At 42.8% G+C, this 26,155-nt stretch overlaps 1 protein-coding gene across 2 annotated transcripts; it reads right to left on the reverse strand.

Annotated features, from left to right (window-relative positions):
* Positions 1 to 4,975: 4,975 nt before the first annotated feature.
* Positions 4,976 to 24,496, reverse strand: LOC118788864 (A-kinase anchor protein 11-like). 2 transcript variants are annotated; one of them, XM_036545028.1, is made up of 12 exons: positions 24,439 to 24,496; positions 20,159 to 20,258; positions 19,824 to 19,934; positions 18,903 to 18,956; positions 18,536 to 18,667; positions 17,404 to 17,650; positions 12,079 to 16,567; positions 11,424 to 11,579; positions 9,079 to 9,162; positions 8,257 to 8,303; positions 7,478 to 7,644; positions 4,976 to 7,164 (listed from the first exon to the last, which is right to left on the reverse strand). In XM_036545028.1, exons 2-12 carry the CDS (start codon positions 20,219 to 20,221, stop codon positions 7,021 to 7,023), a joined length of 5,694 nt encoding a protein of 1,897 aa, XP_036400921.1. In that variant the 5' UTR covers positions 20,222 to 20,258; positions 24,439 to 24,496; the 3' UTR covers positions 4,976 to 7,020. The 2 variants fall into 2 exon arrangements, with proteins under 2 accessions (XP_036400921.1, XP_036400920.1); XM_036545027.1 differs by lacking the exons at positions 18,903 to 18,956; positions 19,824 to 19,934; positions 20,159 to 20,258; positions 24,439 to 24,496 and having other exon boundaries at positions 4,976 to 6,687; positions 6,997 to 7,164; positions 18,536 to 18,654.
* Positions 24,497 to 26,155: the final 1,659 nt, after the last annotated feature.

The raw sequence follows: 26,155 nt of genomic DNA on the forward strand, positions 1-26,155 counted from the left end.
TAAGCAGGGCAGTGTGGGATGGTGCTAGGATGCTACATTGGTAGCAATGTGGTAGCCAGGTCAACAAAGTCAGCACGTGTCCTGTGAATATTCAAATACATATAGATGGATACGATGATCTTCTTGTGTTGTGTCTTTTCACTTTTTAAAATGAAATCTGAAACTGAATTTGCACTTGTGTGTTCACTTCCATGCCTCAACCATACTTAACATACTGAATTGTGGCAATATACTGTATTATGGCAATCTAACTCCATTTATAGGCCTCAGAATTACTCCAAAATATAAAATAAAAAGGTCTTTAACTCTTGACTGCTTTTAATCTTAATTACACTTTTATCTCTCTTATTTATAATATTATCCTACAATATTGTAATATATGAGGACATCTAAAATGGTTAATCAAAAAAGAGAAAAGAACTTCCCCTTCTCCCACAACACTGTGTTGCCTAATCTAAAAAGCAAAACAATGATGTCAGTTTTGTGAAGGATTATGGAAGGAATACGAACAGTTCATACATGTAAGGTGAAATCATGGTTTTCCCTTGCAAAAATACACAAAAACATTACAGCACTTAACATGATTCAGGGGTGAGGTCATTAATGCAAATATATCGCCAGGGAAAGGCAGGATGTGAATATATCAAAGAAAAATAATCACCTTCTAGTAGCAGCTTAACTGGGCATCATGACTCAAGATGGAGACCCGTAGCCTACAGGCTGTTTTTTCTCTTGTGTCTCTTGCAGTGAAATGGAAAATGTGGATGACTGAGATGGCAACGCCTTTTCTCGCTACTGAGAAATCCTTTTAGTTACACATCAGTGTGCTTGAGATTTTTGTTACTGCTCAAGAGCCATAGACAAGAAGAATGTGCAGAGATACAGTGCTTATTCAGCAGTGTTACACAAAATGAGCAGTGCTACACCAATTAAATAACCAGTGTTACAGGTCTTTGGACAGCGTGAAATACACTGCAACAGCTATGCAGATCATATCTACTGCAGATTGATCAAATCTACCGTGAAAGTAACTGTAATGCAATATATTATAGCCTAGAGGATGTTTTGTTGGACGTGTTCGTTCTTGGAAGATGAATAAATATTGCTACTCAGAAAATACCTCTATCTATACCTATACCTCTACCTATATCCCAAGAAGTCATTTTGCTGCCTTCAGTTACTGTAAGCAAAGTGTTCCAGAGAAGACTTAATAGAATAGACTGAAAAATGTGTCATGTTGTTACATGTCCATGTTTAGATCTTTTTACTTCTGCATACATACATTTTAGAAAGAAATTATGTAGCAGCTTCCGTGAAGAGTAAACTTATGTGCCTAACATTTGGTATGAAGCTATACAAGTTTGATCTTCTCTGTCAGGAGACTACCAGGACTAGATTACTAGAACAGATTTAGAGAACCGTTCAACAGAGAGCCAATCTCCACAGCACTTGCAGACTCGGAAATAATACAGACCAGCCTAGGGATGACACACAGTGGGAACACCTTAGATACCAATGCTGGAATCTCTGAGGCATGAGTCCATTTCAGTGGTCCCTGATGGAAGTGGATACATTTGGAGATGATAGGCAGGCTCTATATAAGGAATCAGGTGAAGGGGATATACTACTAGCATACGCAGTATACAACTGATGCCACCATTGATGTCACCATATATAATGAGCTCAAAGCTGTTGACAAAGCTATTCCTGACAGACTATAAAGATGTGTGTTCAGTAAGGTAAATTAAAAAAAAAATGACACCATGAAGGAATTTCATCTGTCAAGAGGATGTTAGCCCAGACCCATGTTCACACTCACGGCTTAAAAGTGCAGACACACTGTAAGCGTCACAAGAGCTTGAACTTTGGCCAAGGAAAACTTGATATTTCTGTTTAGCATGAGGTATGAACTTTCCTCACTGCCTCCTATGAGGAAACTACAGGATCATTTACACCCAATGAGCAGAATTTGCACAACAGGCATCTCCACCACCACAGCTGTCTGGTTGGAAAAACAATGCATGGCAGTATTGTTATCCTGATGCTGCCAGATCCATTATGGTTGAGCTGCAGAGGAGGATATGGTTTCCAGTGGCTAAAAGCTCGAATTGAGCCTCTGGTAATACCATATAGTATTATTGAAGATAATCTCTTCACTGTACTGCACTTGCTCTCCTGCTGTTGTGAGGCTGATGGTTTTGTAAATAGAATACATATTACTGTAGGCAGGAAAAGAATTACTCGGTAGAATTGAACTACTGATAATGAAATTCAATGCTAAAGGAGCAAGAGTGTAACACAAATGAAATCGACTCTCCTCAGCAAATGATGTTGGTGGAGTCACGCCTTTTCCACAAAGCTTTTGCTACATCAGTTAAGAATATTAGTTACATGACTCAATATGTCTGTTTCATAACTGCGGGTTCACCTGGCAACATGTACATTTCCTCAGGATTGGAGGGAAGTGACATCATCGATGAAGTCACCAGAGCTGAATCAGAGTAAACACAAGGGGGATGTTTCAGTCAAGGCCAGACCAAGCCTGCCTGATGTCAGACTCCACCTTCCGGGAGATAATTTGAGGACAAACTTCTGCATTCCCTCTTTAAGAATTCGTTAATGTGTATTTAAGTATGGTCTTGTTTTTACAGCCCTTACACTATGAACACTTTGTCCAACAGTCATTTTATGATGACATTAATGAACACATTCTTTGTTACAGTAAACCTATTAGGATCCTCTTGTCTCATGCCAGATAGAACTGCCCTGCACATTTTTCCACCCCTGTGTCATTGCAAGCCTGCAATTATTCTACTTATTCTTCTCTGTTGTATAAACACTTACTGAAAACAGTAACAGTCAATTCTTGACAGTAACTATGTATCGTTGATGATAACATGTAATTAAATAACAATGGAAGTCTTTGACTCTAGGAACCGTAGAATTGTATTTGGAATAATCAGATCTTATGAAGTGGATGTCTTTAGGAACTCTGACTTTGATATGCAATTGTTTTTTTGTTTTTTTTTCATAGGAACTGAATTACTTACTACAATTGCTACTGTTGTTTCAATTAATGCAGATCTGCAAAACATTGTTTTTCTGTTTTTGAACAATTAGTTTTTATCAATCAGAACCAAATGAAATGATGATAATAGGTTAGTGATATATGTGGGCTGTCTACCTGTTTGTATTAGCCCTTCCCCTTCCACCTCAGCTGAGGTCTGGTGAGCGTTCTCGTGCAAAAAATCTAATGTAAATTACTCAGGTGGGGGCTACGCTTTGACGGACACAGACATGAATTACACTCCTTGACTGTAAACCACTTTAGGATCCATGAGATGCTACATAGCTGCATTATTATTATTATGAGTAATGCTAACATACTTTTGCTATGCAAGTGCAATTTAAGTACCATAAGCACATCACCATATTCATCCAAGTGGATTGGCTAAACGTAATGTGGTTATTTAATATAATGAATGTCAGTGCTGATAAAAATCAACATAAAATTTAAAGGAAATAAAATGTATGAATAAATACTGTATACATATGTAGACTATCAAAGAGACACACATCACTCTAAATATACTAGATTTAAGAGAAGGTGTACAGTACACTAGTTCTTTTTTTCTATTTCTCATGGATCATGTGGTTTTGAATGAGAGAGTAAAAGTTCCTGATTCATGCTGACAGTTCCTATTTAGGATTATATGCTGTATTCATTTATTCATTTTCTGCTTGGTCCACAAAAATGTCAGTTTAACTTGGTCACCAACTTTAGTCTCCTCAAGGGGGCAGTTGTTACACACTTCTGTTTAGTGCAAGGAGGAGTCATCTGGTCTGTGTGTGAGGACTCAATCTGAGCCCAGTTATTTACTGAGGTGCACTCCATACTAACAGGGTCAACCCGAGATTCATTACAGTTAGCCCTGTATTTTAAAATATGTTTTGGTGAATTGGCACTCTGTAAGAGAACAAAGAATTACAAGAACATTGTACACGTGAAAAAAAGCTTTATTCTTAGCCACAGCTTTTACAATTGCAAATATAGTGCTTCAAGCTTACAATCTGTAAACTAAAGAGCAGTATCACTAAAGGACAGGTAGTGCACTCACTTTTATAACTTACGTACATCATTAAATATTTTATTTGGCAAGATTATACAAATAAGCAGGAAAAATATAGAAGTCAGTATACAGTACATATTATTTGCCTTCTACAATGTGTAACTGGATGAGAATAACACTGCACAAGTAACAAAATATATTTTATACACTACTGAGGCAAATCTAGAACACATTCAGTTTTAAATAGCACAAAATAGCATTGGGTCATTTTTTTTTTTTTTAGGATCGGAATGTACACAATGAAATGGTAGAAAAAATAAAGTGACTACGTACAAGAGGGCAGAACTCATACGTCCTGTTGACACATACAGCAAGAGAACAACCAGAAGTATTACTTCATCTGTCGGGCCGATTCAAAGGACCACTATATCACAACACAGTATTATGAGCTTCAGCTGCTCATTGTTTGACTGCTCTTTTCTCATCACAGGAAATCCTGTGAGGTCACTTTATTTGCTCCTGGTTCCACATATTTTTTAAACATTTACCAAGACCATTTAGTCCCTGTCCCATGTCCAAGTCTGGCATTTAAAATGCAGATTTATTGGAAATTTTGGAATCTTTTCTAATCCAGGTGCATGCAATTAATGTGCATGCCCTTCTGTGTTATACTCTTCCCTCTTATATTAGTGTGGACAGAATGACTGCTAATAGTAAACAACACTGTCAGTATTATGGTTTGAAAATGCAATGTAGACCACTATTTTTCCCATAAACCTCTGTTTTTTAAGATGGGTTACATGGTATAATACTGTAGTAGCATTAGTGTTGGATTATTCATGGCCTGTGTACTTCACTTTTGTTAAAAATATCAAGTTTCATCAAATCACAATACGCCGTCAGCACATGCCACACCAAGAATGGTTCCCTGCCAGAGAGAGCACACGGTAACAGTTGCCTAGCGATATCACTAAGACCACTAGCAGCCCATACTGTCTTTAAATAATGCAAACAAATGAAGATAAAATGGCGCTGCAGAAGTGTACAATCTTGGCAATGGGATTATGGCATGCAAAAAACACCCAAGAGAACAACTGTGTATGGTCTATCCGTATACACCAAAGATAAATACAGTCATTACATCTAATCTTGTATTTGCGCAACATTTCTAGGATAACTAACAATTTAGCATCCTTTTGGATGGACTTTTGTGGAGCAACTGGGAAAAGTACCAGGCAGAGTCCCATCCAAGACTCAAACATACGACCCACAGAGGTCAGAGGTCAGTGACCTAGCCCCTACCTCACCCTGCTTGCTCCTGTGATATCATGATTCTTTGACACTGTTCCACTATTCTCTTAAGAAACGTAAATACTGGTTAAGAGTTTTGAGGTATTTTACACAAGACGGGTTCACTGGCTTCCCGACAATTAGTGTACTTTGGGACGGATGAGCTTGAAGTCCGGCTTTGCTTTGGGGGCAGCACAACCCTGTCACACCTGGATGTGTCCTTACATCCATACCATTCTCCCCAAAAGTGAGGTTTGCCTTTTATAAACCGTGTATAGAGGAGTGGTGAAATTTTGGAGTACCGACTGCCGCTGGGAGGTGTGTACATGCTGATCAGATGTGCTGCGCTAGCTTTGCTGTGATTTTACTGACGTGTTGCTAATTTAGCATCACAGCAAGACTGGACCCTTCCCACGTGAGGACACAGCACTGAATAGAAAGGTTGGTCATACAGAGTGATAAGTCCATGTTGCCTCAAGTCTAAAGGAAAATGAAGTCAATCACCAGGAATAAATTTCTCTGCATTATAAAGCACAACTCACATTTTGCCCCAAGTAAACTGGCACCTTTTCTAAATGCCATTCTCTCCTGGATCATGTTAATTACCACCCCCAATGCCTTAGGGCATTTTGTGCAGTGACTTTCTTCCTAGCTTTTAATGACACGGGAGATATTTTTCTTAAAGGCATATAGACTATAAACAGTATAAGCACAGTGTAGAGGCTTTCTTAGATTGCATTGTATATGTGCTGTAAACATTTGTTTGTTAACTGAAATAAATCTATATATCTCTGAAATAACTGTCAATGTTCTATGCTCTTGTGTTATGCCATAATGCTTATCCATTGAAAGAAACGGTACTGAAAGCACAGAACATTGATCCCATTCACATCAATACGGTGCACAAACAGTCAGTTCCTTGCTGAAATGAGCAAATGAGAGAACCTAACAGAAAATAAGCAACGCTATTCGCTCCCTGACTCAAGCGATCCACCAAATCCAACCAGTTGTGTCAAATAACTGCTGTACTTTCCATAATCCTTCCTTGTTTTACTCCATAGACTCTAACTTCCCCAAATTCCTTCCACCCACATGTTGGAAGCAGTGAAGGTTTGCTGGGTTGGTCCTTGAGCATGTGTGAACAACCCCGCAGAGGAGAGAGATATGAAGGTAACGTGGTCTTCCTCCAAGCGATGGGGGATTCCGTGACGGAAAACAATGTCTCATTCACACCGCCGAGTCTTTAACAACGCACGAACAGGGTGTGACAACACAATGCAGGCATGGCCGGGAAAGATCACACACTGATGTGGATACGTGCTGTACGCTATAGTACAAGAAAAAAAAGACAGTAACACAAAAGACCAGAAGGTGTACGGAACTTAAGCGAAAACATAAAAGGCTGTCTAAAGTCAAAGCACACAATACGAGAATGGGCAGCGGCTTCTTCTAGTACACCCAATACGAGAGCAGGTGGCCGCTTCCTTTGACCATCCCCTTGGTAGAGGGACGAGACTACGGACAAACACTTCTTTTGGCAGATGCGTGGCACATCACTGCACAGTGACGGGGAGCTTCATGGTTAACGCTGCTGTTAGCTTTGACTTACTGCAGGACACTCAGAGCAGTGGCTAACCTTGGCGTTACGGGTCACGGGGGTCTAAGTGCGCTCCAGCAGCCACTGGAAGAGGGGCTGTCCGCGGCGTCTCTCTGGCTCCGGCTCCTCGCAGTAGGTGAGGAGCGCCCGCAGAAGCTCTCCCACTCTCCAGCCCCTCTCCTTCACCTTCTGCAGCACCGCTGGCAGCTGCGAGGGGGACAGAGGGGCAGCTGGTCAGCCGGGTTAGATTCGCCTCTTCCAGTGAGAGGCAATGCTGTCCTTTAGGACTGCAGTGGGTTAACATTCACTGACCAGCACAACAAACTGAAGGACCTGTATATTGCCCAAGTGTTGTCATGAAGTACATGTGTATCCCGAGTGTCTGTCCTTGTGTGCAGCTGTGTGTTGTCCATGAGTATAGCTGTGTATCTAGAGTCTTTAACTTTAAGGACGTAACAATAAGTGTGTCCTATCCCAGTGTTAAAGTGTGAACCATCCTGATGTACAGTGGTGTACTCACCAGCTCCAGCTCACTGTCAGCTGCCTGGCCGAGGTGCACCATGGGTAGGTCGCAGTGGGAGGCGGAGATCCACTGGAGCACCGCCCTCACCTGTGGGTCCAGCGCCTGCTCACTCAGGTCTGTGTTTACCACCAGCATCCCAAGCTCTGCCTCCACGTGCCGTGGCCCTGTCAGACAAACAAACAACCGCTGACCCCTGCCCCTCTCTCACGGCTCGCCCTCACCCCAGGAGACGGCATTATGGACACTGGCTAGCCCAGCTTTGTTCCGAAGGCCTGAATTCCCCTCCATCTAACATTCAGCACTAAAGTGGATGTAACAAAAGGTTCTATTCGGTCAAACCACACTGGGCTTTGTCCCTGAATTTTTGCGTGATTTAAACGTGCTATTCAGTTCAATTCTTAGATGGTATGACCTTGGCAGAACAAAAATGTGTGTGAAGGGTAGTGAAAACGCTTGTCTCAAGCACAAGCAGGGTCCTACTGCTCCAGTTTGACACCGGTCGTGTCCTCTGCTGACACTGACCAGGAGCCCACAGCAGTGGAGCACACTGGCTTTGTTCCACCTGGGAACAGGGGTGGGCAGTCAGGGTTCCCTCGTCTCTACACTGTGATGCTCTGTTGTGTTGTGAGGGGTCTGTGAAGTCCCTTGCTGACATCAGTGGGGATGCACCTATCCTCTGACCTGTGCCTACCCCTGCTGTTAGAGTGTAGCATTACAGAAAAAAAAACACAACAACTGGCCATCGATGAAATGCAGGCATGAATGTAAATTATTACCATCTAAGCCCTCCTTGGTCTCTGTCTCCTTCTCCTCCGTGCCGTTGCTGCCAAAAGAGGAGACACATGTGACAGAACATCACTGCAGAGTGACACATCTGATGAGGTTACAAGGTTAATCTGAGGTTACGGGGTTAAATTCAAAACTCCTGTGTATGCATACAGACACAGAAGAAGCGCATCTCCCCATATGCCTGATCCTCACGTTGACCTGCTCCAGGGCTTTCAATCTGTCACGCCATGGCCAATGGAAGGCACTCTGACTCAGAGGGCAGAGCAAGTTCCCCTCTTCTGGATTTTCCTCCCCCTCGTGCCGCCTTTGTAATTTCGCCTTACATCAACAGGCAACAGGCCGCAGGCGACAGACGCCAGCACACCTCGTTGATTGAATTTCTTATTAAGCCTCTTCATCGCGTTGCCATCCTAATGACTAACTTGCCCTCTGGAGCGCAATTTAGCGGGAAGCGGGGCGAGTGTCCCCCAGCATCACTCACCGCCGCAGCATGCGGTGCGCAGCGGAGAGCGCCAGAGCCCTCGCCACAGTCGCGACCGCACACAATGCCAGCGGGATGAGTAAACAAGCACCCCAACCCTTCCCTACACCCACCACTTTACGACCTGCGAACACACACTGGCTCCATTCACTAATTCCCATCTAAGCGGAGAGCTCAGCCTCGAGGAGAGAAAGGCTGCCATAGACACAGCCACGCTGCGGCGCTTGTTGATCAAAGCCCTGACATCATGCGGTTATTGCTACGAGTCGCTGCGTCAGGGTGGGCCAGGCCCATGCCGACCGTGCTCCGTCTGGCGCGCTGGACCAACCTGTCTGATGGGGAGAGGGATGCGCACTCCTCGCAAGCCTCTCCCTCCAAACCCAGGCTGCTCCAGCTGCTGCTGTTCCCATTACTGCCAGGAGAGAAGAGAAAGACTCAGCATTACATTACATTGTAGCCATTTAGCAGATGCTCTTATCCAGAGCATCTCACATAGCAGGTTATAACTGTTATGCGTTTGATATCCACAGCTGAATATTTACCGAGGTAAACTGTGGGTTATGTCTCTTGCCCTGGGGCAGCGTTTCTCAAACCTCTCCTGGAGTACCACTTGTCCTGCGTGTTTTAGATCTCTCCCTGCTCCAACACAGCTGATTCAAATGATCAGTTTGTTATAAGGCAGCTTCAGGAGTTCAAAACGAGGTGACCATTTGAATCAGCTGTGTTGGAGCAGGGGGAGATCTAAAACATGCAGGACAAGTGGTACTCCAGGAGAGGTTTGATAAACGCTGCCCTAGGGTACAACAGCAGTGCCCCTGCAGGGAATCGAACCAGCAACCTTTTGGTTATGAATCCTGCTTCTTAACGCTACACAGCACAATGCGATAACACTGTCTGCGAACAGACTGCTTGCCATTTAGCCTAGCAAAGCTGAATGTAGTAGCTTCTGAGTCCTGCGTAAAGCTGGTAGGATAGCAGGTGGCAGAGCAGTTTCAACAGTGATTAAAGGTACTTGTAATTAACATTACAAGTACATCTACCTCCACTCTTTACCTCAAAAGCAACAGTATACTACTGGCCAACAACAAATGAGGTAAAAAGGTTACTGACATACAGCTAGCTCCACAGTTAGTGAGTTGGTGCCACATCCACTTATTCTCAACCTATTCCTAACCTTAAGAGCCTTAAGATAAGTGTTTCTTCTGGGTAATGCTAACATATTCATAATTTGTGTATTTAATCAGTAAGCCTTGGAATACACATTAAGTGGAATATACTTCTCTGAGGTCAGACGACTGTTCAACAGGCAACCTTCAAAGGCTGGATTGATTATATTATACCCCACTGGCTGATCAAAAGCTGTCTAAAAGTGTTTGATTTCATTGTAATCAATTAAACATGATGGACTATGAAGATCTGTGCACATTTGCAGCATTGTTATTAAGAGATAAAACTTATTAACACCTGAAAAATATTCTGATGCTCTGATGAGCCCATTAATATCTATAATGTAAAATCTGTTTTTTGTGAGCGTGCTGGCAATATCTTAACCTTAACTGCAATACTGAATGAATCCGGTTCTCAGATGAGGTCAAAAGCTAATCAAATTCCAGTCTTAAATTCAAGAGAAAGCAGCTATGAGCTGTTTACAACTGATCATAATCACAATTCAAAACACAGATAAAGAACAGAAGTTTCACAGTAAAAAAAAAACACCTATTTACTGAGAATATGATCTGTTTTCAATTTTAGTGGCACTTGGAAGAACATGGCAAACAAAAATGTGAGAAAACACTGACATTTAGAGTAAACATAGCATCATGTGATACTTATGATTAAATATGAATAAAAACTGACTTACAATAGACATGTTTTTACCATTAAAAGTTATGTACCCAAACCACATATTTTCCAACAAACCCAATGATAACAAAGAGAGCGATAGTTTTTTGAAAAACAATAGACTGATGGAAAACATGAACAAACTTGTTTTATGATCTCAACTCTGTGTCACTGGGTATTTATTTATTTAACCATAAAAGGTCAATTGAGAGCTTTGTGTATTGTAGGGATAATCTGGGATATGAGGTGTGTAGAGAATGCAAGGAATTCTGTAACCAATCAACTATACAGGAACGGTTTAGATTGATGCCATTAGTTACGCTGTTTAATGCCCTGGGAGTAATAACAACTTTCTCTAAGGAAAGACTGAGGCAGAGACAGTGCTGCTGGCTGAGGCATTACCCTCTTGACCCTTTTTAAAAATGGGACTTCAGGGTCTGTGTCACCCTCAAACAGCACCAAGCCGGCAGACTAATGCATTCATTCTTCTGTTAATTCATTCCAGCAGTCTACTTCAACACAAATTTGAGCCACACACAGTGGTGAATGGGTGTGTGCAAGAGACAACAGGGTGGATGAAACAAGAGGTGAATCATTAGCAGAAAAGTACAGTCTTTTGAGCAGTTTTTACCATTTAACCCCACGATGACCAACATGAGGGAAGCCCTGAAGCTAATGTCACACACTAGCTCTCACTAACTATAAAAAAGAGCACCTCATGTTAAAAAGTTGTTTAGGTTTTAGGGTTTTAGGTTAAGAGGACTTTGTTACTGGGTGTAACTGTAGCGAAAAGGTCATCATCATGAAGGCTATATCAGACAGCCAGCCTACCTGTCGCTCAGGTGCAGGAAGCTGCTGCTCTCATCAGGGTGCTCGTCCTCGAAGCTGAGGTTGGACCAGCTGCCGATGCTGTCGTCCCCCGCGCTCAGACTCGGCTGCTGGCTCACGGTGGACTCCGACGTGTGCGTCCTCTCTCTCCCGGGGGAGCTGAAGCACACGCGGCACACAGCGCTGGGGTTACCAACACCAAATTCAAAGCCTAGCCAGTCACTGTAATGCCTCTTTTACTGGCTGTACATGGTTTGGCTGAGCATTTCTCTCAGGCAAGCTGCGGCATTTTTTTACGTGACAGAAAGACAGGTATAAAAACACCGAAGTGTCAAGTTCTGATGTAAATTTTGACCTGTCCGGTATTTGAATCTGTCAGACTCAGCTTTTCTAAACAGCTATGTTAAAAGTCTGTTTGTGTGTTTGTGTGTATTTGCATAATCTGCTTATAGCTGAAACAGTAAACGATTAAAATTACAAATAATTCTGCACCTTTAATCAAAACTGATCAAAGTAACCTAACACTACATGTGCCTCTGTGAACATAAAAATGTCATCAGTAATTATTGATAATAAAATGAACTTCCATATCTCTACACCAAAGGGATTTAAAAATGTATCAAGAGGAACTTTACCAGAAACACAGGTATAGTTTTACCTGATGTTAATGGCCTGGCAGACGTTAGACATGACGGATGCCATGATTTCTGTGGTCAGGCTCTCTGCGAAGCTTGCGCCGTCGTGTCCAATCCCGCTGTCTGCGTTCAGGCTGGTGCTGCTCAGCTCCCGCCTTGCCTTCTCGATCGCGGACGACACCATCTCTTCCGCAAAGCTGGCCCTCTTGTCCAAATCAATGTGAATCTTTGGAATTTCCAGACAGGCTCTTGTCCTGTTGCAGCAGCTATCAGACAATGCCTCACCGTCCTGCCTTTTCTTCCTGTGAACCTCCTGGAAGTTCTGCCCACCGACATGGTTACAAAATGGACGCTCCTTGATGGCGCAGTAGCGGCAGGCTTTTGCAGCTAGGGCAGAGCTCAGTACAGCTTTGGAAAGCTTTTCGGCGTATAAATTTCTATCCGAGCTGATTTTGTCTTCTATAGTTGGATAGCCTGTTGTTGCCAATGTCATTTCTAAAGTATCATCAACAATTTTCCTTGCATAGCGCTCAATGACTTGCATAACACCATCGCTGTAATTCCCCTCATTTAAGCTGCCAGTGCTGTGATATTGTTTGTCTTTCTCTGTGTAAGGCAGTAATGGACCTGAACATGTGGTTTTGATGAGCTTCTCTGGCATGTCTCCCAGCTTTGCCTTTTTGTACAGGCAGGAATCAGTGAGGGATTTAGGGAGTCGAACCGATGACAATCTGAGCTTCCTTGTGACGTCACAAGTGATGCTATAAGCCAAAGACTCTGCAAAGTTAACAAGTTCCATGCATTCTGCGCTGCTCACATCTCTGGTCTTCTGGCACGTACACTGGACAGTGTCACTGGAGGGGGATACCTTCACACTAGCATCAGTTGAGGGTGTCTCTATGGCAAATCTCTTCCATCCCTCCTGGGTGCTACCATGATTCAAGCTCCTGAAAGCATGAGCCCTAGCACTGGACCTCTGCTTAATCTTCCTTGCAGCCTGCGCCAGTCCGGACTTGATAGATCGGTAAGCAAGGCGACTGGCATACTGATCCAAAACAAGCTCCCTGCTGCCCCCTTCCCTCTTCAGAACCCTGATGAGGTACCCAGCGTACTCATCGGTAACACTCTCACAGCTAGGGAATTTAGATGACAACCCACTTGACCCAGAGCTATGGAGGCTTAGAACTGAAGTCATAAGTTCACTGGACCACTGGTCGGCCAGGCTGTTTAATCTACATTCTCTATAGTTTAAGTGCTTGGGACATTCTGCAGACTCTCCTCTGCTGCTCTTGATAGTTTTGTGCCTGCAGTGATTAGAACTCACCATCTTTTTCACATCATTGATCACCTCCCCCGCCATTTCCCCAGCATAGGTCCATAAAGAGCGTAACGTCTGCTCTGAAAAACGTGCACTGCGCTCAAAAGGGCTGGGCTTGTGTTCCTTGTCCTCAGACTTCCTTCCTTCTTCCGAGCTAAGAGTGTCCATTTCAGTAGCCATAGACACAATGTGATATGCTAAGCGCTCTGCATAACGGAGAGCTCCCTTCTGCATCATTTTATGGTCAGTTTGCGAGGGAAGGTTTCGTTCCGGAAAAGTCTCTTCATCTTGAATTCCAGACTGGAAGCCGTTATTTCTCCAGTCTTCCTCATCCTCGTTACTTCCAGCTTCCTCAGAAAGAGACCTCATGAGCTTCTGCATGAAGTCGGCCTTCTCAGAGTCGGCACCAGCTTCTGTCAGACCAGGGGTGGGCTGGTACTGCGGTGTGGACGGTGGGGTGGCAGGGGAAAACTCCTTGGCAAGCTTGCCTTTCAGTTTCTTTGAGAACTGCTTGAACTGCTTCTCCTGAGAGACCAGTTGAGGCTGCTGTGGAGAGGGCGGTGGAGTGCCTGGGACTCCATTCCATTTCCTTCCAGTGCTGCTGAGTGCCTCTTCCGGGACCATCTTTCTGACACCCCGTCCAGCCGGTTCAAATCCTGGCACCTCTAATGTGTCCTTCATCGATGAGGCGCGCGTTTCAGTGGCTACTTCTCTGAACTGATGTAGACCGCTAAAGCCCACTTCACAGACATCTTTCTTCAAGGAAGGCTGCAGGGGAAAATGGGAGCTCTGATTGTTAATACTTCCCTTCCTTAGGTAGGCAGAATCTTTTCGTTTATCTTCTGATACTGAACAATGGCGTATAGGCTCTTCCAATTCAATCTGCACTCCTGAATTCTTCTCAAGCAGAGACCCTTCGTCTGCTTTAAGGGATGAGATGTCCGAACCTCCTTTTACACATAACTGCTTGTCATTGGACACCATGATATTTTCGCTGACTAGATTAGGAGACTCAGCCTGACCTGACGAAGGTATGCAACCTCCTATTTTCTTGCTCAGATAGCCAGCACATTCTTCCACTGTCTTCTTCACTTTTGAAGTGCTCATGAGATCATAAGCTTCACTTACGATCAAGTCAACCATGTTCCCGGAGAAGTTCTGGAAATGGGTCTTTCTTGATGATGCAGCTTCAGAAACATTCTCACTGGGCTCAAAGCTTGATCCTGCTTTGAGGGCGCAAGTCCCATCATGTGGTCCTCTGCTTTCACCAGGAGCTTGCAATTCTGTCTGTGTTGCAGTGGATATGTCCAAAGCTGATGTTGTCAGCAGTCTCTGTTCAGAACAGCTGCTTTTCTTGGGACTAGTCTGTGATGTATAGCAAGTACTGGATTTATACTGACAAGTATCTGCTGGGTCCTGAAAGTGGGAGATGCCTTTCCCAGCCACAGGTGCTGGAACACAGCTGGCAATACCAGACATGCAGAGCAAAGCTTTTTTCATAGTGCAGCGATTTTCTGATGCGCTGAGAAGTTCAGGTGTGCATGACGATCCTAAGTAATTCATGGCAGCATTGCAAGTCTTTGTGCTCTGAGAGGTATCCTCAGCACTAACGTAGTGAATGTTGTCCAGAGACACGCTGATAGCCGCCTGTGTCGTGAAGGTCACCTCAGCTTGAGAAAGCTCAATGAATGCCTCTTGGAGAACAGACTCTGAGAGATCTGAGGCATATGAAGAAACCACTTCCTCCTCTTGCTCAAAGGACCAATTACTTGAAGTTGAGGGTGTGGACGGGTGTGAGAACTGGCAAACCTCCATGATCCCTTCAAACACTAACTCTTCTGCAAGATCTGCTGCAAACCGGGTGACCGTGTTGTTGAAAATCTGCTTTTTCACAAAGCGGAACTCTTCAAGGGCCTCGGACAAAGCTTCCCCAACCAGGAACCCAGCCAAACCATTTATGGCACGTTCTTTTAATACATATGCATGTCTCATGCCAATCTCATGAAAGGCCATTTGAAACACTGACGAGGTTAGCCTTGCAGCTAGATGGCACAGTGTAGTGGTGCAAGAGGATACTCCTTTTTGTAGATCTCTGAAGGCACTCCCAAGGCTCTTTTCCACTAAGTCTGTGGCAAACCTCTGTATTCCGTCAGTTAGCGTTTGTGGTTTCTCCGACTTAGATATGGTAACTGTCTCCTGTATGTCAGACAATTTCATAAGATAACCGCTGACATTTTTAAACTCTTTATGACAAACGCAACTCAGGTTCTTATTGACATTCATATCGACTGGAGACGAATACCCGCAGACTGAAGCAAGAATTTCCTTTGACATGTTGTTTGCGAAATCAGAGTACGTTTTATACAGTGCGCAAAGGTCCTGAGGTTTGCGGAGTTCTGAGCCGTCTCCTTCTGCTTTCCAAAAATACTCCAAGGTACTGCCTTCACCTAGTGGGCTAAAAGCCGACGAGCTGACTGGACTGAAGAGTGCCCCGGTCTCTTCTCCATACGTCCTCACTTGCCGTGGAGAGTCAGGGACATCAGCGTTGGCACCATACGCTGATCCTGGTTTGAGCGGAGTGGGTTTCCTGATGTTGGCAGGAGGAACTGGGTGGTCAAACCTTTGAGGGTTCATGGCTGTTGCTGAGCCGCCCCTGGGAACGTATTTGGAACTACAGCCCGCGGGGAGCTTCTTTTTGTGTGTCTGGCTGGTTGAGATTGGCTCCTGGGAGGTACTCTCCAGGGTTGGGTCCAGGTCATCGAACTGATCAAAGCTATCAAAAAACTCGCTCACTTCTGAATCCGAGTCCTCCACTCCGTCTTTGAGGACAGGAATTGTGGGAATTTCAAGCTTTGCTTTTAGGCTCTTCTGATAACCTACTTCGTCCAGGAAGATTATGGGACTGGGGCTTGAGCAGTTAGACTCATCGGATTCTGTAAGGGAGGTGGACACACCGCGACCCTTCTCTGGACTATTTGACATGTAGATGCTCCACTGGCTCCTGGGACCTGAAGACCATGCTGTTGCTGAGCTCTGAACTGACACTGACACTTCAGGAGAGGAGGCTCGCTTGGACGAGGGCTTCCTGGGGAATGAGCTAATGATAATCCGAGAGCCCTTCTTGTCTTTGGAGCGGGAGGGGACAGTCTGAGAGGCCACATCACGCTGGTTCCGCTGGTTGTACACAGTAGAAGCTTAGAGATGAGAAAAACACATTAACAAACGTATTTCAATGTGATTAATATTTCATATGTTAAACATTGCTGTGGCTCTTTGTTGAAAATGTGTAGCTCTAACCCTGTTTGACTTCTAATAATCACACATTTAAGACAGATTTCTTGGGAGGAGACATGTTAGATGAGAAGGAATTATCTACTGATTTGTTGAAATAGCATGAATTACATTCAAATAGGTTTGCATTGTAAAAGATGGAGGACAAAGCAATGATTAAGATTTACTTTTGGGGGATATATGAAAGACTGGGAAAATTAATCTTTCACTGCCATCTAGCAATGGCAGCAGGAAGTGGAAGCAAGGTAAAATCGTCAATTTTATACACTAGGGGGAAACTGCAATCTCACCAACTAAATATAATTTGCCCAACAACAAGACAACCCATATCAAAAATGCACACAAGTACACTGCATATAGTGACATCAATGCGCAATAAATAAGAGTAATTTCTCATTGAAGTGCAGGCAATCTAAACATTCTTGGTTTCAGTACACAGATCGTTTCAGTAACAGAGCTTTTAGTGGTAGTTTTTTCTGTTTGAACAAATTAACAAATGTGCTTACAGTTATTTAATGAATCAAAATCGCAGATTATATTATTAAACTTTAGATTAAAAAGTTTTTACCAAACAATGGTTCAACTTTAATTACATTTCATTATATCAATCTTGTATTCATCTACCAGTTAAAATTGTGAGGAAAAGAAGAAAAATAGGTTTTAATTACTTCTAGCCATCCAAATGACAATTCAGTATAAATCATAAGAAATTAAACCCCGCATCTGAGAAGTCACTTACAGGGGTAATCTGTTGTTTCGTCTTCCTCCAAGTGCTCGAAAGCGGTGACGAAGTCGTCCTCGATGGAGGAGACGGACTGGTTGGTGTCATCATCGTCAGCCTCAGACGTGCCCCTCTGCAGAGACCGCAGCTCCAGGGCGTATCGTATCCCTGCTATGTACCTGGTAAGCAGGCCCAGGGTGCTTCCCACACTGCTCTGAAGGCTGTGGAAGTGCCGCAGTACGCAGATGGCTTTCGACCCCGTGCTCTGCAGTCAATAAATAAAGCAGCGAATGCTTGGATTATATCTCATCACACCTCTGTACCTGGTTAGCAGACCCAGGAAGCACCTGAGGTACATACGGTAATCAATGATTGTAAAAAAAGAAGTTGCCTAAAAGTAAAAACAAGGGTTTGCCTCCTGTCTTGTGGGTGTGTTCATGCAATGAATTTGATGAGCACAGGACATCAGCTCCACTTGTGGAACAGACCGTAGCATGGAGTCATTGCCTGGACATCACCATGCATTCATTAGTGTTCTCATTTGGGATAGACTGAGGTGGCTCCTCTCTACAGTATTGAAATGTGCTACAGTGCATGCTCTGCCATATTCACTGCAGTTTTACCTTAATGAGTCTCTCAATAGTGTTTGTCTGTGAGGAGCAATTCCTATTTCCATGTTTGCATGTGTTCTTGCAACTCAACGAAAATAAGGATATTAGATTAATTTGCAGATGTCACTGCCTAGGACATTCTTAGACATGACATTGTAGAATATGGCAGACCACTGTAGAAGGGAACCACTCGTCTATATCTGGCAGAAACTCGTGCCCTGGTTAACCTCTGCAGCGTATAACTAGCTGGCATTACTTTCATGATGAAGAAGAAAGTATGTAATGCCTTGATGTGGCATCTTTCTCCTTGAGGTTCAATATGTTCCTTGTAGTTGCTAACTTAGAAGTTCTATCCCACCTGTCTGACTCAGATTAGCTGTCAGTCAGCCAAGAACTAGGCAGTGAAGTTAATTAAGCATCTTCCACAAGCAATGTGGCGATCACAAATGGAAGTTAAAGATTCTACAACAACACAGTGCAGTTAAGAGAAGTAAATATTATTCAGTAAAAAGTAATGTAAACGAAACGTGAGAACACACCTGAGAATTACTGCTTTTCTTCTCCAGCAGTTTCTTAGAATCTTTGAGCAGCAGCACCTCTTCGTCATTCAGACTATGGACATGTAGTGATTTAAGCAACTCCATCAAGTCAGCTGGGGCATCTGACAGGGCCTGTGGGTCAAATATAGTGAAATACCCTCAGTCTCTCCATGTCTATGCAGTTTAATGCCGTGCATATCATTAACCAATAATTTACAGCAGTTAAAGGTTTGATCTTCCAAATAATTTGTTTTTATGTCTACCTTAATTTAACAGGTATCAGCTGATCAATGTTTAAAACATGAGTACAAAGTATGCAGCACCTTTAGAATGCACTGCAATTAAAATATATTAGACAAGCTCTGACCTGTAGTGTGAGCCTCTCTCCATTGGAATGACTGGGTAAACACACAAAATGAATCTAAGGGAAGAAACAAAATGAAGATGTGTTCAGGGCAACAAATTCTTAAAATAATACTCATAAATCATCAGCTGCCATCTGACATTTGGCAATTGTTCAAGGAATTACACAAATATCCTATTTTAACATCACAAGCTACTGCAGGTTAATTACGGAAAGCAATCAAACCTTCATGCCTTCTGAACACGCACGGTCACAAACACACAGGTATCATGTTCCATAGAAACACACCATACAATGTTTGTATTTATTTCCCTTACTATGAGCGACATGGAGGTACACCTAACTTTTCCTCAGTTGCTGTCTTTGAATGTGGTGACGATGTGTGTATCAACTGTGGGTATGGTGGGCACCTGGGATGACATGGGAAACCCCAAAGTTGCTCCTGTGCACCAACTGCACTGTCAGCAAGCCCATACAAGCTTCTCATAATGGGTTTCGTGACCGTAAAAGAGGTCAGAAGCTATACATGCTTTATGAGCCTCACATACAAAGCCATGTTAGAAACCATAAGCTCAGTACCCTGTTCCAGCATCCAGCACCACTGCAAGCCTCAGCCTTGTGGTCTGTCACAGCTGTAGCTAACCCCATCAAGATTAGGAAACTCTTTAAATCTGTATGGTTGTTACCCACTACAACTCTAAAACCACTTATCAGTTCATTCCACATGGTGTTAATGCGTTTCGTGTTTATGCTTTGCTGTAGTTGCCAGAGACTTTAGAACATCTGTAATCCCTTACTTTGGTTACTAAGGAGCAGGACTGCCCTTGTGTTAAATACCTGCTACCCCGGGGTGTTTTTGTAGTCAGTCTTAGCGATGGTAAAATAATATTTTGTGCATGAATCATTGCGAGATGGGTTACACACCTCAGTCAGACACACTGGGTCTCTGCCGGGCAGCTCCAGAACGACATTGCACAGCTCCTTTCTGCTCTTCAGAAGACTCTTCACATTCAGAGTGGAGCTCTCCTGGATGGTCTTACCAAAGAAAGCAAAGCCAGGTTACATAAAGTAATACAAAAGGGTGCACTGTAGCAGAGGCCTAAAAAAATGAATTCCATGGCCTACAGTATATAAAGCTAAGGGAGTTATCCCTGAAGAACATTCCTCTACCTTACCACAAACACTGAAAACAGAATGTCAAAAGTAATGAAGTACATGTCCATCGAGATTGAAAAAGGCTCGTATCTAGCAGGACTGACCTCTCGCCTGATGGAGGCCCGGGTCTTAAGCGGGACCCCTCTGATTCGTGCACAGGCATCCATGGCTGGGCTGGGCTGGGGCGGGACCCTGGCCACTCACCTGCTGACAGCAAAGAAACACAACACTGATACACTGAAATCAGGAGCGTGGCACCAATCAACCAATGAATGGAGGGGTCATGTATCTCACAGATGTGCATCCCAGTAATAAATTAATTCAACACTGGAGCTGACTAGTGCGATTTAAGACACATAACACAGTTGCAGACGTATTTTTAGTTCTGTGTTGCCACATTTGGTTACATTTTGAGACATTTTCCTAAACTAGCCTGAGGGCCCAGACTGGGGTGGAATGCTTCATATTCTGCAACAGTGAGGTTTATTCAATATTTTAGGCCTATTGCTGTGGCTACATCACATGTGTGCATCCAGATGGCTGCATGCACAGAAAGTGACCATCTGCGTGTAAAAGGAGGACGCAGATTTACCAAATTCACACGTGTGCTTACCACCTCTTCTCACGGGGAGAAGTGAATGGTGAATCAATGAATTAATGAGCTGTATTTACAGAGCATTGTCATCCCTTTCAGGAACCTCAAAGCGCTTAACACTGACCGTGGGGGTGACTAATTTCAACCACCACCACTGTGGAGCACCCATCTCTGTGATCCACGACAGGCATTTCGCACCAGAATTCCCACCACACAAAGGCTGAGGTAGAGAGGGAGGGATTTATTTAACCAATTAAACTGGGGAGCTATGATTACATGGCCAGATTTAGAGAGCAGGATCGGGAATTTCGCCAGGACACCTGGCACTGGGGAACCCCCATACTCTTTGTACTAGGTGCCAAGGGATCTTTAATGACCACAGTGAGTCAGACAATGGTTTAATGTTAGCATTAGCAAAAAGCATTTCCAACAGCATTGGTTGGGGTAATGGTTTTCCTACTTTGTTCACAGCAAACACTGCCCCCTGCTGGCCCACCAACACCACTCCCAGCAGCAACCTATTTTTAACACAAGGTCTCCCATCCAAGTGCTAACAAGGCCCAATGTGAGGCGCCGGGTATTGTTATCTGACATGAAACGAAACGTATTGTTCTTTCCTCAAAACAGGAATAGCATATGTTGCCAAGGTATGATTAGGCAGCCAGTTGGCAGAAGGCTACATGGTGATATAACTGCTGGCAACAAAAAGGGGGAGATACTGTGTAGGTATGAAGTTAAGTACATTTAGGCCTGTAGCCAGTCATTAATACACTGGAGTGAGAGGCACAAATAAATGGGAAAGGAGGTGATAAGCAAGTCTCAATGCTCAACTCATACAGGTAGCGAGGCTCTGAGGAGACGTCTAACAGGACCAGAGTGCTACTGTTGGCCCACGGCAGGTCCTAGTGACAGCTTGAAAGCAGGTGATAGTTTTCACACTGTCTGCCCGTCTTGCAGAGTGCTTTCCACAATCCTGCCATTCAGGGCCTAGTGTGTACAGGAAGTATCAGGGGTTTATACATACAGTGGTTACAGAATATTGTGTTATTGTATCAGATGCTTCGGAGTCTAATAAAATCAATCAGACATTTTTAAAAAGAGCAGGATGTACATCTTGCAGTATGTAGCCTGTCAGAACTAATCGGTATAATATGAATTTCTAAAAAGGAATCAGGCAACATAAAACATAAACCATAAAATACAGACTCTGCTATCAGGACTTTTATCTAGTTAGAACAATTCATACCATAAAAATATATCCTTCACATACTGCTAGCAAGTCCATGCACCATCTGGACCAGGGAAACACATGCTTGATTCTTTTCTTAGAATTATCAAGAGACCTCTGTGTACAACACAAGTCACAACTCTAGGAGCATAATCATGTTACCAGAAAAGAAATAATTTATCATAACTAATTTCAGAATCGCACTGTTGTGTTAGGCTTTTCTGGATGTGAGAAACTGCAATGGGTGGAAATCTTTGAAAAATATGGCTATGCATAGCTAAAAGCAAAAGTGAGCTAATGAGGGAAAAAAAACATGAACAAAACTTAGAGGGATTCTGAGAACTCAGAACTGCTCCTTGAGAGCTGTCAAAGCAACTTCAAAGGTCTGGTCTTTGCAGTTCAGACAGACCATCAAACATGGTCATTTTTCCCTGGATCCAAAAATGTCACAGGGCCTCTAGTGTTCATTCTGGTGGGTTTGGAGGGCTTCCAAAAATGACCAAGTGGCCTAACAGTAGTGCCCTAAAAGGACATGCTGCATATAGACTATGATTGTGCCACATTCATACCAGTTCTGCACTATACTACAGCAGCCTATATGCTACACTCCAGCTTTAGGAAAAAGCTCAAACCAAATGCAATTTGGTCCACCAACAAATAATTGTGAAAAAGCTAACCTTACAAATGTATATTACAGATATTATAAAAGACCTGCCATCATCTCACCATCTATCATCTAAATTCAAATTATATTTAATTAAATTATATTTACCATTGTGGGATAAAATTTTCCACTATGGTGCCTTTCTGAATTTAAAGCCATAAAAGGAGAGGAATTCACTTGTATCAATGCCGAGGATCTTTGCTATGACAACGATCATTGACTGAAAGGTCAGTAAACAATACAGTTTCTGTGATGTGAGAAAGCAGTGAGTTCTACCTCTCAAAGTTAAAGCCTTTGGCTCTACTTGCTAGCACCTGGAAAGACACATCATGTGTGCAAATACAATCTCTACCACATACTGGATTTTGAACCATACAAGACACTTGACTGAAATAAAATCAAAGCACGCTTTGCGTGGATTACACTGTGTTTATTACATTTCAAGACTGACATTCCATTGAGGCCAAACCCTAGGAGAAAAGACAAGACTGACAAACGCATCCCATTATCTACAGTGTCTATTGTTGTGTGGGAAGAGGCAGGCATTTCAAATTAATAAAAAAAAAGTCAGGAACATTTGGTACACCCTGTTATCGGTCACACCACAAGCACGGAGAAGTCAGCAGGCAGCATCACATTTTTTCAAAGAAGGTAACCATACTTATCCCTCACAGACGACATTGTATATTATTAGCGTATTATTACCTTAAATATACTTGTAACAACACACCTCTCATAGAAGGCAGAGTAACACCACACGCCTCCGACAACAGCATCCTGAGAAACATGGCAGGCTACATACTGTCTAAATGTTTATCATCTCGGATATGGTAAGCAGCTTAAGAGATGCACAGCTGGTGGGGCACACGTTACATAAGCACTAGTGATAAAATAGGTCAGAGACTCTAAACGCGTATTGTAAAGCTAGATGGTTACGGGTGTACGGATGAGGATGTAACGTTAGCGAACATGAAGCGACACAATATCATAGGATCCAAATAACATACACTAGCTAGCTAACTAGTGTTTCTTTGATTTTCTCACAAAGTGACAGTTTTCTCAAATGACAGCTAGATGTACCTACATGTTTTAACCATTATGTGTGCAAAGCTAGCTAATTATCCAGCATTAACCATCAAATACTATGTATTTGCGACTGCAGCGACACTGCTTCTAGTATCACTAGCTAACGTTACCTAGCCCGTTAGCCATGCACTGCTAACGATCTGTAACACTAGCCAGACATTCACCGCTGGCTGCAATCTTTCTAGCCCGCTAGCTAGCTAGCTACTAAGTACAGTAAAACAGCTGGCTATCACTTAATGTCTGATCAGTGTCACAACTAAGCAAGCTATACACCGCTCGCATTGTTGTTATGCTGTAGCTACCTTGCAAGCTAATGGAATTGCATTGGGCTCTTACGATAATTAGCGTTAGTAAACAGACTCGGAGAAATGACATCCACAGCTAGCTGGCAAGTCGATATGTCGCATTTTTCTTATTCCTAGCGGAAATTCGTGTCACTGCTTAGTGCGATTTCGTGAAAACTCAGGGTCTTCCCGTTTGGAATTTGCTTGCTATGCCATGAGCGTAATCATCTACATCTACACATTTTAGCTTGCAGTAAGTTAACTGAGCATTATAATACCGGCAAGTGGTTAGATAGCAAGTTACACAGTAATCTATGCAAACATACAGTTACAATATTTAGTTAGATGCTAGCTAGCTAATATTTTCAGGGCCGCGGCCTGATTATCACTCAATATATGACTTGGAAATATGTGTCATCCCTGCACAAACATACAAAATAAAACGTTTTCAACAATCACTATCACTCTGCCACAATATGCTACTCCTAAATAACACAGCATCCGCAGCTTGTCCTGTTTGTTCTCACCGTTTGCCCTCAGACCCGCTGCAGCTCCCCGAGCCTCAGATCATTTCACAAACACAGACGATTCAGGCCGAAGCAATACATTCGGAAAGCGAGCTGTCAGTAAGGGGAAACGTAGAGCACAGAAACAGCGATCGATATGCTGTCGACTGAGTTAAAAATGAACAAACGACGACAACAACAACAACAACAACAATAATAATAATAATAATAATAATAATAATAATAATAATAATAATGTAATACATGTTGCATATACTTTTTAAACATTTGTTTCAATTTATTGCAGTGTGACATACAGTATGCCAACATGAGCATATATACCCCATAACACACAGGGAAAAGCATACCTTTCTCAATCCTTAAACTCTATAAAGCCTTTGTTTGGTTTTATGGTGTGGTCATTCTTTTTTCCACAATGTTACTAAAGAAACCAAAAACGAAAAGACTGCGTGGGTCATTCAGCCAGATAACTGGAGTAAAACTGAGATTTAGAGATGGGAAAGTGAAGAAATTGGTGAAACAAAAGAGAACGAAACAATGGAAGTAAATGTGAGTGCATTGTTAAGACAAGAAACACACACACACACACACACACACACACACACACACACACACACACACACACACACACACACCATGTTTGCCCTGTGTAACAAATATTTTCACATTTGAGGAATTCAGACAGAAACACAATGACTGCAGTCAGTTTTATTGAAGTAGGAAGATACGAACCAGCAGCCTATTGAGGCAGCTCAAAACGTACAAAGTTGAACAATTCAATTCATCAGAATACAAAAATACACATTTCATTGACCATCTTCACACCGTAATAGTTACCATGCATTTTACGATAAAAAGGCACATAAAACAGTCACTTAACTGTCATAAAAATCACTAACTACTTGACCAAAGTCACCCATATCTAAACAAGTAACTATGCTATTATATTTCAAAGGTGAAAACACATTAATTGTTAGTTCATTTCATCTTAGTCAATGAACACATAAATAATAAACATATCTATATAAAATTTTGAAATTAAACTGTGCCATTGTAAACAGAATGTAAACACACAAACCTCTCTTTACTCTTCTGAAACGTCACACAAACAATTGTTCTGAAACTAGGCAGTTTGTAGCTATTTTACACAAGTGGAGTTGGTCTTGTGTTACCTTGGGCATACAGGCATCAATTGCACTTCTCACACTATCCACCAAGGGGGAGCTCACAAGGAAGTAGTCTCAAATGGAAATATTTACAGCAGAAAGGGATATCAGCTGCTGTAACATTTGCCCTTCCATGGGATGTATACTGAATTAACCTAAATGTCTGAGCCACAACACACAACCAGGACTGCCAACTGTGGCCTTAATGGTATTTAGGAAAACAAAAATAATGCTTTATATTAATGCACATCAAACAGTCCAGTGCAACAGAACTTAGCTTATTCTGAAGCTGTTCCCACTCACACTGCCATGGCTAAATCAAGCTAGAAATTAGGAAAATGTTGTTTCGCTCAGTCAACACGCTGAACTAACTTAGCACTGAAGGTGCGTAGAGCCAGCAATATCACCAGCATGCTTTTTCTTTGCATTACCCTCTTGCTGGCGCTACACACCTTCTGAACCAAAACAGAACTGAACTGGTCTTAGGTGCTGTATGGTGAGGGTTGACTGAGGATATCTTACAGTTATCTTAAAGTTGTCCCAAAACTCTC

Source organism: Megalops cyprinoides, chromosome 14 (genome assembly GCF_013368585.1).
Source record: "Megalops cyprinoides isolate fMegCyp1 chromosome 14, fMegCyp1.pri, whole genome shotgun sequence".
NCBI classification, from domain to species: domain Eukaryota; kingdom Metazoa; phylum Chordata; class Actinopteri; order Elopiformes; family Megalopidae; genus Megalops; species Megalops cyprinoides.